The 18325-nt window shown below is 38.3% G+C and overlaps 1 protein-coding gene across 4 annotated transcripts in view; it reads left to right on the forward strand.

Annotated features, from left to right (window-relative positions):
• LOC118279653 (LIM and SH3 domain protein Lasp) overlaps positions 1-18325 on the forward strand; it is a 42923-nt gene that overhangs the window by 21789 nt on the left and 2809 nt on the right. Inside the window, exons 2-7 of one of the 4 annotated variants that reach the window (XM_050702629.1) lie at positions 7143-7237; positions 13989-14121; positions 14664-14799; positions 16670-17074; positions 17761-17876; positions 18130-18177. In XM_050702629.1, the coding sequence (XP_050558586.1) occupies positions 7143-7237; positions 13989-14121; positions 14664-14799; positions 16670-17074; positions 17761-17876; positions 18130-18177 (933 nt within the window). The remainder of the gene's footprint in view (positions 1-7142; positions 7238-13988; positions 14122-14663; positions 14800-16669; positions 17075-17760; positions 17877-18129; positions 18178-18325) is intronic. The other 3 variants (XM_050702630.1, XM_050702631.1, XM_050702632.1) reach the window with 3 other exon arrangements.

Here is an 18325-nt window from a genome sequence, read left to right on the forward strand (position 1 = left end):
GGTGCGACCGAACAGTTACGGTGACTCTTATCTCGGAATCTAAGCAAACTGTTCAATTGAACGCTACTTGCCTGGAAATTGGGTCGAATTGTCTTCGTTATTTATTGGTACCTACTTACCTAGATGAAAATGTACGTACTTACATCGTAAAATACATATTTATACCTAATGACAATAAAATAAATTATGTGTTTACAAATAAAAAAAGCCTTGAAAATAACAACTGCCTGTATTTTTAAGTAGTCGGTGAAAAATTACCTAGTTCATCTGTGATGTATTTAATGGTTTTGAGATCTGTATGCTAGAAAAATATTTTTTATAGATATTTTTTGTAGTTTTTCAAAGTCGAGATTCCTGTTTAAAGTAGTGATTGTTTCTCTTAAAATGATGGTCCCTGGTACTCCAGATTCAGTTCACCAGTTTTTAACATCATAACCTTTTAACCACCATGGATTTAAGCTAAAATTCCACCACTCTGAAATAACATCTTAAAATGACAAAATTGTAACAATATTCTAAGCGCATTTAGCTACAAACCTAAATAACAATAGCAAGAGTAATAGCCAGTTAGTGGTACGGTCAAGTACAGTAAATTGGCCTACTTACCTTCAGTTAAACGCACAAATTGCGCCGGCGCAGGATGGTAGCTCTCAGGGCTAGCCACGTGCCGTTCCGAACCAATTAAATGACGTCAGCTTACATTTTATTGTCTAGATCCTGTGGGAACTGGTTAATATCTGGATCAGTTTGTACATTAACTTAATAATCTTTTCTTTCTTTCTTCTTTTTTGAAAAACGTTGCCCTACACTAGGATTTTCTCCTGTGTCGTGGGTGCGTTTACAAACATACAAGTTCACATACACATGACACCTACACCCGAAACAACAATTTGTGGATCACACAAAGAGTTGCTCCGTGCGGGAATCGGACCCGCTACCCGTTGCGCGGCAGCCAGTTGCCCAGCTACCGCACCAACCGTGCATTCAAAATCAAAATCATACGGTTATTCTATGAATAAAGTTAAATCTCATGAGAAAAACCATTTTTTATGGTATAAGCCGGTAAACGAGCAGACGGATCACCTGATGGTAAGCAATCGCCGCCATCCATGGACATCCGAAACACTCGAGGCGTTACAATTGCGTTGCCAGCCTTTTGGGGGTTATGAATTTAAGGGTTGTTGTATGGGAAGAGGGATAATAGGGCCTCCGGTAAACTCACTCACACAACGAAACACAACGCAAGCGTTGTTTCACGTCGGTTTTTTATAAGGTCGTGGTATCACACCAGTCAACGGAAAGCCACCGTGAAACAAAGTTTTTCTTTGACCAATAGAAAGTTTGGCCCATAAATCAATTTTGTAATGCTAAACGTTGTAACAGAGTTGTTAACCAGTGTCTTAATTAAAAGGTACACTCCTAAACGAGGAAATGGAAAGTTTTTTATTTAGTCCGGGCTTAACTGGGGCATAGAAATCTTTTCACGTATACTATTTACCAATAGTTAGATACATACATACATAACCTCACGCCTGTCTCCCATGGGGTTAGGCAGAGAGACAATGGAACGCCAATTGCTACGAATCTACATGTACATGTAAAACAATATTTTAGGTCGTTATGCTGAAAACTATTAAAAGAAAACACGAGAATAAAGTCAAAATAATCAACATTAGCATTATCTTACAATAACTTCGGTAATATGAAGTAATACGAACTAAACCGTAAACATTTCAATTGCTAACGCGTGTATGCAATAAAAATATTGTAACGTTTGCCAACTATCGTAAACTATGTAAAATGAATGTTATTTGCTTTTGACACGACATCTAACTAACTAGTTAGTTTTGTGGTTTAGTTATAACGTAAACTGTTAGTCACGTAATACTAGATTCGATGACCGTATATGTATGTATAGGTAGTTGCGAAATTGCAGGAAAGAGATTCCCGTAATGGTTTTCCTGCAAATGTATTTTTTTATGGTGTAAGCCGGTAAACGAGCCATGCTTCGGCACGAGTGGGCCGGCTCGACCGGAGTGATATCCTCACAGAAAGCCGACGTGAAACAACACTTGTGTTGTGTTTCGTTCTGTAAGTGAGGTTACCGGAGGCTCAATTATCCCCTTCTCAATCTCCGATTCCTCAACAACCCTTAAATTCCTAACCGGTAACGCACTTGTAACGCCTCTGGTGTTTCGGGTGTACATGGGAGACGGCGATAGCTTACCATCAGGTGATCCTCTACTCGTTTATCAGCGTATACCATAAAAAAACAAAATTTAGGTGTATCACAAGGCGCTCCAACTTAATCGTGGTGTAATATTGAATTTAAATATGAATACCGAAACACTAAACGGCCTTACCGAGACACATTAGGCATTATTCTTTAAACAACATACTAAAAATTCCTTCGATCCAAACTTGTCAATAACCGGAAATCGAACACGTAATACAAAACTATTCAAATCTTCTTTAAATTCAGCCCACATCGGTGAAACTTTGCAGTCATAACAATGACAAAATCAAACCTTACAATGTTAAAGTCTGATCCGAAGCTGCGGACTACCTAGCGGGTTTACCGGGGCTCCGGCTCGAAAAGCAGGAAGCATGTGGTTTTTAGTCAGTAAGAGTCTGACACTTGAGTAAGACACTGACACTCCCTTTGGCCTCGCTCAAAGCGGGAGAAGTCACTGGATGAATTACCCCCTTAAAAAAACACTACACATCGAAAATTAATTGATTGCATAATTTTCCATCTTCAAAAAATAGTGTTAAATTGTTATTTAAAAATTGTTTCTCTTGATCTAGAAAAAGAATCATTTCACAATGTCTATTCATTTTTGGACATAAATGTTCTATCTAGTACAAAATAAATATGCTTTGAACTGAATAAACATCAGCAGGTTTAACTAACAATTCTGTTAAGTAGGAATGCCTAGTGAAAGTGACAGCTAAGCGCAAAGGTTGCACCGGTACGTTCGTCATTCATGCTAGATTCCAGTAGTCCTATGTGTAGTGAGGATACTTGAGTTTAGTGTTTGTCAGTAAAAGCCTAATTTGACGTCAGCGATTAAAACAGAGCATAACATTCAAGAGGAGTTCCATGTTTTAAGAGGAGATTCAGGAAAGTGTGGAAAGAAAAGTAAAACTTTCTGCCTCGCACAGCAAAACTGTGGAATGAGTTGTCATTGGCGGTATTTCCGAACCGATACGACCTTCAAACCCTCAAGAAAAGAGCGTATTCCTTTTTAAAAGGCCGGCAACGCACCTGTGACTCCTCTGGTGTTGCGTGTGTTCAGGATCGACGCTGATCGCTTTCCATCAGGGGAACGGGCTACACGGTTGCCTCCTATTTCATAAAAAAAAACCCGTAGTGGGTGATCCCGAATCTAAATGAATGAATGAAGGCATTAATTCAAATCGTGTGTTAAATCAACTCTCAGAAATACATTCCAATATCCTCATAAACCGAGCTACAAGACGTACTTTAAGAAAACAACGTAGCAACAAGGCATTGCATAACACAGCCAAAATTAATAATAATAATATGGCAACGGAAACACAAATGTTTACAATACTTGGTACCTAGCCGGCTGACTCATGATGTAGGAACACTGAACAGGCCATTTATAACACTGTTATTGTTTTTTGGCCTGATTCAGCAACCGTTTTCTGGGAAGAAAAGGTCAAGTCTATAGTTACATTTATTATAAAATATGTAGTTCATACTTTATCATAGTGTGTGGCGGATGCAGCATACTTTCGTTTCTCCAAGAACTTTGGTTCAGTCCATTACTATAAATTGACATAATTTCTATCTCTTTGCTGCTAAAGTAAAATGACAGACTACATGGTTTGTAAATAAACAACTCAACAATCAACAAAATATGAAATGTTTACTGTGGAACAAATATTTTTTTCTTCCTAACTCAGTTGTGAACTATTTAAATATTGATTTGAAGATCTTGAAAATCTCACAGTCAGCAGTTAGATCACACGGACTATTCGATCAACAAGGCTGTTCCTTTCATTTCATTACAAAAATAATATAATTCATGCCAAGATTAAGATATAACTATCGTGAGACATATTAAATTAACTAAAATTGGAGAAAAGCTCTACTAGTTTCGAGTCACAGAATGACTCTTCATCATGTTTGATAAAAATGCCTCTCTAACACAACACACCATTAAATTAAAAATTCATTTACCATTCTTGAAACACGAGATTTAGATTTTCCTTCTATAGCCTTTTTCTACAGACTTAACTGAATTCTTATCCTTTAAATAACACATATAACCAAACCATTTGCTCCCAGCATCTACCTATACAAACAACCTATTTATAAGCCATGACTCATTTAGCCCAGTTTATATGTTATGTCCGTTGCTGTAGTGCTATTGTCTGTCTCAAACTGGGTCAGGATAAAAATACTGTTTACTTTAGTCCGTCCACGGTTTTATATGCAGATGATGGGTTAATTTTGCCAAATATGGACATGGATGCGGAATTTAAATTTCAGACGTACCCATGTTTGCTAATTAGGCATTCCTTTGTCTTCTTTAAGCTGTGTAATTGCTATAGTTTTATCTACACATATCCGCGACACACGACAATCGCCGCGTCGTGTGTCGCGGAATGCTGCTCATGAATATGAGCCTCTAGCATGGCTTGAAAATAGTCGAGTTCCTCGTCAAACAATTACGTGAGTAAGCCGATAACATAATAATTAAGTCAAAACAAATATTACAATATTAAAATAAAGTGTCTGTCTCTGTCAGTCTTCTAGTGAAACTATTTCCAGAGTGTAGTTCCAAAGTGTAGATTCCTATGGAGAAGAACGAGCATGAAACACCATAGGCAACCACTATTTATGTAAAATAGTTCGTCATCAAATACTATCGACAAATTCCACCTGTATTTACATTATTAAATAGCAGTCTTACATTAACACCTATATTTGCAGTTACATGACTTTGTATGACCTTTTTGCAATAGGTATTTGAAATTTCAACTGCAGACGGTTTATTGACGTCGGAATGTTGGCTAATTGTTTTATTATGCACCGTGAAGGTGGTACCATATGGCTTACCATTCTTGGTGTGAGTTCTAAAAATAATATCATTTCGACTGTGAGTCATAGAGATGTGGACAATTACGAGGCCTATGTATTGTAGTCAGCGAAAATTGGGGTCTTTTGTCATCTGGGTTTTATTGATCTTGCGTCAGTCTGGTGTTGGATATTAGCGTCTCCCGATGCTCTCCAGGTTTTTTAGCATACTTATCACCTGATAGAAAGCAATTGCCGCCGCCCATGGACACCTGAAACACCAGAGGCGTTACAAATGCGTTGCCGGCCCTTTGGGGGCTGGGAGTTTAAGGGTTGTTGAAGCATCTCTCCTCTCTCACTTTGATTTAATCATCATAATGAACCACTAAACGACTGCAGAACGAATGCAGGATAATTTTGTAGTGACTACTCAAGGTCAAATTACGGATTAAGTCATTCCCTTTGACTAAGTATATTACTTTGAAAGAAATCTTATGCACATTTGAAACCAAAACTCATATAATTTCACCATCTCCCCTCCGAAGGTCAAACAAGACATACCCGAAAGCTTCAAAATCAACTTCACACGCAGTACATTGTACGAACGGGGCATCGAACGAGCAATTGACGCAGCATTGTTACCTAATTGTTGTATTATACTCTTGTGAAGTGGGCCAACGTTTGCAAAACGTTTTGCGCAACGCCCAATGGACTGTAGCCTGCGTTTTAGATGCGAATGATATTATTGTGTCTCTCTGGTTTCCAAAATTTTTTTGGTTGCACACGTACCTGTGTATTTTAGTCTCAAATTGTAATACTTTTTAACCGACTTCAAAAACTAAGCTTTTTGGCGTCAGCTATGTTATGTAATGTATTTTATACTTTAATGCACACAACATACATTAAATACGTTTACGTTTTTCTGTTTAATACAATTTTCTGGATATAATTGCGATTGTGTCCTCTTATTTTATTAATAAAGGTTTGTAACAATTTGCTGGACTATAGATCTCCTCTACATGATATTGTTTGCCGTAATCTCCACGCTTTTACAAAAACATCTAAATTTTTTTTTAAACATCGAATGACTTCACCCGGCTTGGGTGAGGGGCGTGCCAGACTGTTACCAAGTAAAAATCAGTCCATTCCTACTCCTCTTCAATCTGGAGCCCCAAAAATCCTAAGCCTAATAGGTAGTCCGTAGCATCTCAACGCTTGATAGGCAGGTATGAGATCGCAGTTTAAAAAAGTTCAGGTTCTTCAGAACCTTACCCGCGGCAAGACACGCGGTGGCAAATGTAAATTCTACGTTAAATAAAACCAATTCTAACACCAATAACTTACAACAAACATCAGCTAAAATCGTGCATAAAATGTAATTGCGAGGCAATTTTCCTCAATAGATTATTACCGTATTGAATACCTGCATGTAGTTACGTGTTGAATGTCCAATTTAATTATCATATGTCGACTTGCACTGGTCAGTCACCTCGGATGTGCATTTATAAGTTCATTAATCGTCCATAGTAATTGTCAGGCTTTTAATAAGTGAAATGAACATGAATTTTGATGAGATTTTTTCAAAATATGTTGTTTTGATATATGATTATTATTGACTATATCTACACGTATCTTAAGGTTGCTTTTCCACAGAGATGTGCTATGTAATAGCTAAGCTATGTGACCGTATCCACTGATACTAAGCTTTGTAGCGGTGCGAGTAAGATGCACAGCTCAAGTATGCGATTTATCGTTATTAGGGAAACCATCCAAAACAAATATCCATATCACCCATCCGTAGCACACATCACCTGTCCATATATGTATAAACCATATCTTAGCTTTATCAATGAATATGATTGGTGCAAGTCAAACGCATCCACAGCACATCTCTGGTGGAGAAGCACCCTCAATCTCGTGTGGCATAATTATTGTTTTACGGCTTACTCACGTAACTGTTTGACGAGGTAACTCGACTAGTTTCAAGCGATGCTAGGAACTCGTAAGTCCAAGAAGCTTAAAAAATTTTTGAAGAATTTGCATCCCATATTAAGGAACATTAATTATTTTTAACGCGTCTCATTAATTACAGGTATGGCACAAAGGCTGCTTCAAATGTCAAGAATGTGGCATGACTCTCAACATGAGGACCTACAAAGGATATGGAAAGCTACCATATTGCGAAGCGTGAGTATTTACACTGCCTATTTCAATTAATTTAATTTAAATGTTCTAACTTTAACTGCCATACTCAGAGACATTAAATGATTGCTTATGACTTTGAATGTTAACAAAAATCTGTTGAAGAAAATGGGATATGAAACCTCCCGAATAAATCTTCAATCGATTTCGATCACGGTAGCCAATCAGTCCAACTAGACTAACCCACTACGCAGGAGTTATTATAGTGCACAAGTGTGAGCGCAAAGAGTGGACCTATGCCACTCTCTCAAAGTCAAAGTCAAAATTATTTATTTCAAATAGATTTGAACGTTAAAGCAAATATAATATTAATAACGTCTGTCTGTCAGTCAGTCCTCTAGTTGCTCTATTTGCTCGTTCCAAGGTGTAGGTCCTATGGAGAAGAACGAGCAAGAAACTCCATAGGTTACTCTTTATTAATCAGATCCACAATACAATTCTTGGTTACATATGTATCGATTTCTTCAACTATGTGAGAACAATGAAAAACTAATAATCAGTCAAAGCGATAGCTCTAAACTCGATGGAACGGCAGACCGACACGACCAGAGAGAGACCAGGCGCAGGACAATGTCTTTAATCCGCTCTGCTTTTAAACCGCGTGAAACCTATACATCATCCAGACCATTAAGTCTTTGACTGCCAATAGAAAACTGTTGAAGGCAAATCCTCCGCTAACGTCGGTCACCGGTGACCCCCATGGCGTTTAAAGTGTTAAATTAGTGATATAAAGAGCCTAAAATCTTAACTTAAAATTCAAAACAGGCAGTGACAACAAAATTTTACTTTCATTCCATTATAATTATGTAAATTCACACCCATTACCAAATGTTAATCAGTAAGGCTCGCCCATTCATATCACGCACGGTTCAAGGTCACTAACACGTTTTACTTTATAGTCTTCTAACGAATTTTTATTTGAATAACTTGTTTGAAACGTTTTTCTAATGGGCTAACCTTGAAATAATTAAGATTTTTTCTAGCTTTTACGTGGATAGAAAACTACGAGTATAAGATAATTTATGATAACACTAGCTGCTTCACGCGGTTTTACCCGCTCGGTTCCTATTGATAGTAGCGTGATGATTTATAGCCTATAACCTGCCTCGATAAATGCGCTATCCAACACAAAAATAATTATTCTAATCAGACCAGTAGTTCCGGAAATTAGCGCGTTCAAACAAACAAACTCTTCAGCTTTACTATAATAAATATTAGTATAGTTTAGCTACTCTCACCCAGTTTCACCCGGTCCGCTCGGCTCCTATTGTTCGTAGCGTGATGTTTTGATCCGGAGCTGAGGACTACCTAGCGGGTTTACCGAGGCTCCGACTCAACAAACAGGAGGAACGGGGTTGTTTTTAGTCAGTAAGAGTCTGACACTCCCTCTCGCCTCGCCCAAAGCTAAAGAAGTCATTGGATGATTTTGCCCTTAAAAAAGCGTGATGCTTTATAACCTTCCTCGATAAATGGACTATCCACCTCAAAAATACTTTTATAATTTAAACCAGTAGCTCCAGAGATGAGCGCGTTCAAACAAACAAACTCTTCAGCTTTATATTATAATAGTCCAAGATTCTTCTTATGACGTCTTATCGTGATTCACATTTTCATTCAAGTTAGGACTTGTCATGTGTTTACGTAGGCGAACGAGACTAAACAAGTATTGGAGTCATCCAATCATTTTATTTCATTTCTTGTGGTCCAACTCTCGAATGGATGACAAAGAAATTGGTTTTCCTTCCTCTTCTATTGTCAATCTTATGATTCACAAAGACTGGGCTTAGTGTCGGAAAATACTATTGTGCTTTTCGATGTCAAAACAGAATAAATCCCACGGCATCGCTTTTTTATGGTATAAGCCGGTAAACGACCAGACGGGTCAACTGGTGGTAAGCAATCGCCGCACCCAAAAAACCAGGGGCGGTACGTTGTCGGTTAGGAATTTAAGGGTTGTTGGAAAATTGGATTGGGAAGATTGGGGAGGGAGTAATTGGGCCTCCTCACTCACACAACGCAAGCGTTGTTTCACGTGGGTTTTCTGTGAGGCCGTCACTCCGGTCCAACCGACCCATTCGTGCCCTGGCATGGCTCTCACACACTAAAATCCTATCTTGTGCCTATGCAATGTACCTATTATTTCCGACTTCAATATTCTCTCCCTCCAATTGTCCAGAATAATCGTAAATGTTCATATTCACCCCAAGCTGGAAAATTCGCGGTTGACGCAGTGGCAACCGGCTGCCGTGCAACGTCAATTCCCGCAAGCAGCAACTCTTGTGTGATTCACAAATTGTTGTTACGGGTCTGGGCGTCATGTGTATGTGAACTTGTATGTTTGTAAACGCACCCACGACACAGGAGACAATTCCTAACACTGACGATGATGATATTGATACTCCAAAGGTCTACAATTAACAACACAGTGTACCTAGTAGTTATATTAGTACCGTGCGTTACTCACACCAATTACTGAATTACTCATAAACACACAACGTAATTTGTTATGCTACACTGCGTTACGTGAATCATGCGTATGCGCAAATGGACATGTTTGTCAGTCAGTCTGTCTGTTTGTTTGTTTCTATGTTGTTTATGTGAAGGTTTGTGGTTTTTCTATCACTAGCATTAAATAATAATTCAATGGCATTCGTGTGTTTTCTAAACATATTAACTAATGGTCTATTTTCCTCAATGCTGTAGGCTTTTGCGAGTTACCTACTGTCCACGTTGCGTTCAAATTGATAGGTGGATTTACGTTATTTGTCACTAGCTACTTCCACGCGGTTTTACCCGCTCTGCTCGGATCCTATTGATATTAGCGTGATGTTTTATAGCCTATAACCTTCCTCGATAAATGAGCTATCCAACACAAAAATAAAATTATTCAAATCGGACCAGTAGTTCCGGAGATTAGCGCGTTCAAACAAACAAACTCTTCAGCTTTATAATATTTTATTTGTGTAACTGTAGGCATGAAGCAAATACAAAGAGGAGATGTCATAACTGGATTTACCTTTAACATAATGCATGACTTTAACTTAACTTTGGAGCGCGGGATGTTACAAACCACGCCCTTCTCTATTTTTCAACATTCAGTTAGTATGCATTCGTAAAATGACGTAACGTGGACAGTAGCCCTCTCCCTTATTGTTTTTGTTTTATGCAATAAGTTCAAATTCTAATTCAGTGCACTATTATGCAAAATTCCTAAAACTTTATTAGAAACCTATAATTTACTAGCTATTTCCCCGTTCTGCTCCTATTGATCGTAGCGTGATGTTTTGCAGCCTATAACCTTCCTCGATAAATAGACTATCCAAAACAAAAACAATCATTGAAATCGGACATGTAGTTCCGGAGATGAGCGCGTTCAAACAAACTCTTCAACTTTTTCTATTAGTAAAGAAAGATGTAGATAAGATAGGTCTATAATATGTAGATAGTTCGCCTTTTTTGAAACTGCATAGTGAAACTCAGTAGCAGCGCGACAATCGCCGCGTCGTGTGTCGCGGAATGCTGCTCATGAATATGAGCCTCTAGCATGGCTTGAAACTAGTCGAGTTCTTCGTCAAACAATTACGTGAGTAAGCTGATAACATAATAATTAATAGTGAAGCTTCCTAATTTTAAAACATACTTCTTCATACTCCAATCAAACAGGCAGAATGCTTAATAAACACCTAAGAATAGACATTCCGGTATGACGAAATGCGTTACAGACATGTTTGTTACGTGCGTTACGTCAAATCGGACTGATTTCAATGTAAATGAGTGGCCGGTCAACAAACAACTTGTTCGAGTAATTATGCAATGAAGTGCATGTTTTATCCTGCTACGGTATTGGTTTACTTAGTGTTGGGTGTTTGTCGATGTTTTCGTGAATTATGGTTTTATTTGTATACTGTTTTTTAATGGTGTTTTACTTTTTTATATTTAACGAGCAGGCGGGTCACCTGAGCCATCGCCGCCGCCCTAGACATCCGAAACACCAAAGGCGTTACAAGTGCATTGCCGGCTTTTTGGGGGTTAGGAATTTAAGGGTTATTGGGGAATGGGAAGGTAATTGGGCCTCCGGTAACTTCACTTACCTACACAACGCAAAGATTGTTTCACGTCGGTTTTCTGTGAGGCCGTGGTATCACTCCGGTCGAGCCGGCCCATTCGGGCCGAAGCATGACTCTCCCACACTTAAATCTCTTTTGCCAATAATAGATGTATTTTCGGTCATTTCATATAAATAAATATTACATTCCTGCAAAGACAAAATACAGCAGTAATAAAAACATCAGTAAATTGATACACATTTCACATCTCTACCTCATAAGGTCTGCAATACTGCATTTATTAGCACTTGCAGTCTGTTTGTCATCAATGGCTGGAATGTATTTATAGACCCGTCACTCACAAACCTTGGCCCGGTTCTCATGACGATTATTCAGTAAAAACTTGTTATTGTCCCGCCCGCGCCCGCATGGCGAAAAACGGCGCTAGTGTCGTTTTGTAGTCACTAGTTTATAGTGATGCTTATAAAAGGATGGTATAGGGATATTTTAGATATGTGCCCTTCGCAAATTGAGGGATGGATGAGGGAGAATCCACTCATCAATTAGATTATAAACTATCGGACCCTGTGAATGTTGTTTCGCCTTAGATTTTTTTGCGCACATTTTTTATTTTATTTTTTTCTTATATAAGAATCTAACAGAAAAAAAAACAATTATCGAAATTGGTTTAGCTGGTCTGGAAATTTGCTTGTGAGAATGTAGGTTCAGGCTGTTCTCGAGATTCGCGCTTGTTAGTATGTAGGCGTCTGCTATTCAAAAAGTACTGAACGGATCTACGGATCTGAACTACTACTTTTACCCTGATATACCACGGCCGAAGCCGCCACCTGCATCCACCGGCGATTAAAAGAATTAATTATATTTAACTATCTAATATTTAAACTCAATAACAAAACATACATATATAATATATGTCTGGTCTGTATATGCAAATAGCTAATGATTATTTAGCGTTAATATGCACGACGGTGTAATTATGACACGGTACGCAACACACGCGCACGTTGTGTAAGGTCAGGGACACGTAATCGAATGTTTACGCTTTCTCTGTAATTTTGATTGTGAATTTGTGATTATTTTACTTATTTTTATAAGTTGTGCTCGCAAATCCTGGGTCCATAAACAGTAGTCTTTTTTTTGAGGGGGAAAGTCATCCAATGACTTTTCCCGCCTTGGGCGAGGCGAGAGGGAGTGTCAGACTCTTACTGACTAAAAACCACCCCGTTCCTTCTCCTGCTTTTTGAGCCAGAACCCGCTAGGTAGTCCGCAGCTCCGGATCAGGCATCAGCCCTACTGGGCCCCATCTGTGATAAACAGTAGTCTTGGTTTTATTATAACTTTCTTGAGACATACTAAATTAATTATTATGTTATCGGCTTACTCACGTAACTGTTTGACGAGGACCTCGACTAGTTTCGAGTAGCAGCGCGACAATCGCCGCGTCGTGTGTCGCGGAATGCTGCTCATGAATATGAGCCTCTAGCATGGCTTGAAACTAGTCGAGTGTGTTTGTGTAGCTATGCTACAAAGATGTACCTAATAGCTAAGCTGTGAAACTATGTGATTGTTTCCACTGATACTAAGATATGTAGTTGTGCGAGGAAGATGCGCAGCTCAAGTATGCGATGTATTGATAGTAGGGAAAGCCATCCATAGGACGCATCTTTCCATATAAAAATTCCACCAGCGCTAAGCTATGTGTACCAATGAATATAATTGGTGGAAACCAAACGCATCCTAAGCTAGTGTACCAATGAATATGATTGATGGAAGACAAACGCATCCACAGCAACGTAGCATAGTAAATCTTTGAAATCTGGAAAATCACCCTAAAGTACAAATATACAAACATTTTCTAGATTTCCTACTATACGTAATAGTGACCAGCCTATCACCGTCCACTGTAAACATTAAACAATGTAATATTCCGTGCTTCTACACAATGACACGATGGCACGTAAAATGAAATAACTTGAATACCTACGTCACGTCACAATAATTAAAGTTACACAATAGATGCAATTGAACACACTTTTACTTCAAATGGCGAAAAGTAATCAGTTGTTTTTATTACGTTTAGGTTGGATTTCCATTTGTTAAAGTTTGCGAATGTTACGCTCTGTCGCTGTTATTTTTGTCGATAAGTGAGTTGTCAATTTTGTGTGATTGATTGCTTTAATATTATTACATCAGTATCGTAAGGGTCGATTATTGGCTCATCTGTAAATATGTATAGCCCTATGGCTGTATGTTAGATGGATCCCATTAGGGCTGATGCTTGATCCGGAGCTGCGGGCTACCTAGCGGGGTTTGGGGCTCCGGCTCGAAAAGCAGGAGAAGGAACGGGGTGGTTTTTAGTCAGTAAGAGTCTGACACTCCCTCTCGCCTCATTCAAGGCGAGAGAAGTCATTGGATGATTTTCTCCCCTCAAAAAAAAAGAGCTTCTTGATTCTTGATATACGGTGGAGGCTCATAACAGTGCATTGTTACATTTTGATGTGCGCGCCTCTGCTTTTAGGGATTAACACTTTAAACGCCACGGGGGTCACCAGTGACCGACGTTAGCGGAGGATTTGCCTTCAACACTTTTCTATTGGCAGTCAAAGACTTATTTGCTATGTTTATCATGTAACAAGATCTTTACTACATTGAACATTACAATATTACAGACATGTACCGAAAGCGAAGCACACGACGATGGCTGAGACGCCGGAGCTGAAGCGGATAGCTGAGAACACGAAGATACAAAGCAACGTCAAGTATCACGCCGACTTCGAGAAGAGCAAGGGGAAATTCACACAGGTAGACACATGCTTACACTTTGTTACTCGGCGGAGTATTATGGTACGGCGTGAAATGGGCTACTGACGGCCCAAAAAGGCTTTATATTCTTCGCGCTGTAAGCAATCGAAATTCGTTTGTTCTCCGTCTGTCCAAAAAATCCCAAAAACCTTAGAACATTGCTCCATCACATAAAACCACAAGCGTCTGCTATTCTCGTATTGTTCGTGATACTTCTAGACCAGGGATTCCCAACTTTTTCCTGGTGAAGGACCGCTAATATTATATCATTCTAGTTAGGTTAGGGACCACTATTATTTAATAGTGTATATGTTATTATGTATTGTGTACAGTGGTCCCTCACACACAGAATATTTATCATCATCTTCAGCCGAAAGACGCCCACTGTTGAAGAAAGGCCTCCCCAGAATTTGTAGAATAAAGTGTAATTTTTTTGTCTTCTGCTAACTATCATCAAGACATCTATATTAAGCTCGGTTTATCCTTAAAAAAAACTTTAATATCATAAGACTTAAACTTAAACCTATCTCCAAAAATTGCAGGTCGCAGACGACCCAGAGACCCTACGAATTAAAGCGAACACAAAAATCATTAGCAACGTGGCGTACCACGGCGAGCTTGAGAAGAAGGCTCAGATGGAGAAACAGAGACAGATCAACGAGAACGGTGAGATTGTCGGTGAGTGGCCAATGTTTGTCTAGTGTGTCATGTATCGTGGCGTGTTGGTTGTTGGCTGTTGGCTGTTGGCACCCAATGTTTGTGGGTTGGGTCTGGATATGTTACTTAGTGGCTAAATCTAAGGCATTACCCATTCTTTTAATTTTTTTATAAGTGTTCCTATTCAGACTTGTACGTTAGGATTTTGTCTTTTTTGAATTGTAGTTCGATTATGAGCCAGTTACTACTAGCCAGTGACTACAAAAAGTAAGAAAGTCAATTTGACCAATATAAAACACTTTTGAATGTGAAATAGAATGTTTAACGCTAATAAGTTATACAAGTTGCCAAATTATATACTTCTTTTTAAAACATTTAGCAAAATGACTTAATGTATTCCTGCCATACAATGAATCACAGATTCGATTTTTGTACGTTCTACAAATGTGTTGTATGTTTGTTTGTGTGTAAACGCAACACAGTAGAAAATCCTAGAATTTGGGCCACAACTAAAAAAGAACCCTGTACTCATGCAAAGCATTCCACTTGAAATAATGTTAAGTATAGTATAATTATACTTGTGGTTTATATTATATCGTAAAGTAAGATTAATTAACAAACAATTAATAAAGCATTATCCAGATCCAATCTACATCCCATTAATATTCAATACACAATGTTTTCAATAGCAGTGTGATCGTCAGAGCAAGTTCTTATTCTATTTATAATCAAACAATTTCATTTAACTATTTTATATGATATATCGAAATATCGTTTACATCAATACATACAATTTACATATAAGTATTGTGTTATGTCTTGTATCATATTCATATTGGCCCGAAGGATTAAGACGCCCTCTTCTCCGCTTCTCATTCACGAGGGTGCGGGTTCAAAATCTACCAACGACAGGAATCAATGTGACTTTCAAGGTATATGTTATTTCTAAGATTATTTAGACACCACTGACAGATGGTCAAGGAAAATATCGTGAGGAAATCTGTAATTTCTAATTATAAGTTTGAAATCGCTAACCCGCATTGAGCAAGCGTGGTGATTAATGCTCTAACCTTCTCCTTGTGAGAAGAGGCCTATGGTCAGCAGTGGCCACTTATAGGCTGTTGATGTTTATTGTTAAAACTTAAAAAAGTGCTCTGACAATCAAATTGCTATTTGAAAACATCATGATTGCACAATCTGTGTCTATGTTCAATCATAAGGTTTTTGTTCGACCATATGTTGCTAACTATCATTTATATCGAAATATAACGGAAAAATAACATTATCAGTGATTATACATATTTTTAATGACTTCATTGGTCTTGTGACAGCAAAATCCGGGATACGATTTCTGAGTGATTGCAGTTTCTAATTTTAATTTATTTTAATTAGGCTGGGTTGGGTAACTAGCGACTTTGGATGTTTTTTTTTTTTTGGGTAAACAGAGTGGTAGAATTTCATGTCATGCTATTAAATATAAAGTACTTTGAAATATTGTTGGGTATAATTTTCATTCTGGAGCTGCCGACAGTGTAACAGGTTTCCGGGGTCCCGGCTCAAAGCAGGAGTAGGAACGGGGTGGTTTTTAGTGAGTAAGAGACTGGCACGGGTTCCGGAGCTCTTTCTTTCTTGCCTCACCCAGGCGGGAGAAGGCATTCGATAATTTTCCCTTTTCAAAGAAAAGGGTTTAGCTTTCATGAAGTCTTTCAGTAATTAAATATTACAATTCATGTGCCTAAGAAATTAATAATGATCTAAGAAACTAGAAATTGCCACCTAAGCAAAACGAAATGTATCTAACTAAACAGACCAATGAAAAAATACAACTTTTAAAACAAAATGTTATTTTTCCATCACCATACATATGTTTCTAATACTTGTTCCTCATTAGACGTACCATCGGACAACTATCACCAACAAATCGACAACTACGCGACGGAAATGCTGCCTCCGAACTCGCCCCCACCCAACCTACCACCCAAAAACCACTACCAGACCCCGTCTACCCAATACCAGCCCCCTGTCCAACCCACCCAGACCCAGCCGAAGCAAAACAGGCAATATCAAGAACAACAATACCAGGACTATCAGAGTCAATACTATCCCCAGTATCAAGAATATCAATATCAGCAGCAATACCAGAATTATCCGCCGCCCCCGCAGCAACAGACTCAGCAACAGAAAATTGGCAGGATTCAGGACTATGACCCCATAAGTGACGGGCCTAGGGCTCCACCGAACACGCAGAGGGCCTCCGCTACACTTATATATAATAGCACGAACGATGGCAAGCGAGGTTTGTGGATTTTACTCTTTTGGATATTTGATTTTGTATATCGCACTCATCGGGTATATTGAGTGTGATATTTCCTTGTTTTTGGGGAGTTAGGGACCTTTCTGGGGTCTTACTTCTTGGGGGTTGTTTTATGTTCAGCATATCAGACATAAGACGTCCACTGCTGAACATAGGCCTCCCCAATGACTTCCAGATAGGCCGGTTGGAAGCGACCTGCATCCAGCGGCTCCCTGCGACCTTAATCAGGTCGTGTTTTTATGTTAGTGAAAAGTAATTAAAAATGTTGTTTTTTGTGAATTCATATTATGTTTTTGTCGTTGTAATAAATGTAATTTATGTATTATTTTTTGTTACAAGTCAGATATCCAAATATTCATTTTATTTTGTTGTTCTAAATGTAATCAGTGTCATTCCATTTTTATGTTTCATTAGTTTTCTGTTGTCATTACCTATGTGTCTGTGTTTGGTTTTGGGTTATTTTTTATACTCTAATTTCTATCTTCCTACGAATATATTAATTGAAATAACTCCAAAATATTTATTCCTACTTAAATCTAATTGTTGCAATACTCTTTAGTTAAAATAGAACTTAATATTCAAACTTTTCTTGAGGTCTACATCCAGTTGTAGACAGATACAGTCTAATGATGATGATGATGACTAACTTGTCTCCACGCTACCTTCAGGTGCTCACCAGCAGTCAGGCCACCAGCACCAACAGACGCGCCAGATCGGCCGCGTCACGGACCTCGATCCACTCGCCAATGAAATGCCACGCCCGCCCACTAATCATCATAATCAGGTGACTATAGCCACTTATAGACTAGCTCATGGTTAGATATACCTTTAAGATAACCCATGAAGTTCTATAAAAATAAAACTAATGAGTATACAAAAAAAAAAATCTTTGGGAAAGTTGTTTATAATCATGAGTAAATATCGTTTACTAATTACCAGTCACCCTTTATAGGCCAACAGTAATAGATGGTGATAATTATGTTCAGTAAATGTTATTCTATATATAAAACTTTAACACATTTTTTGTTTCGTTACAGCGAGTGTACGTTGCTATGTACGATTACGAAGCCAGCGACAGTGATGAGGTAAGCTTTTCTTCATATCTTAACTTATGCCTACGATATACAGATTAATTACTACAAGATAACTAAAAATGAGAGGCTACATTACGAATATTACAGAAAAAAATGAGATAAACTGAAAAATTTACAGAACTTTAATCGATCTGGGAAC

This window comes from Spodoptera frugiperda, chromosome 22 (genome assembly GCF_023101765.2).
Source record: "Spodoptera frugiperda isolate SF20-4 chromosome 22, AGI-APGP_CSIRO_Sfru_2.0, whole genome shotgun sequence".
Taxonomy (NCBI): domain Eukaryota; kingdom Metazoa; phylum Arthropoda; class Insecta; order Lepidoptera; family Noctuidae; genus Spodoptera; species Spodoptera frugiperda.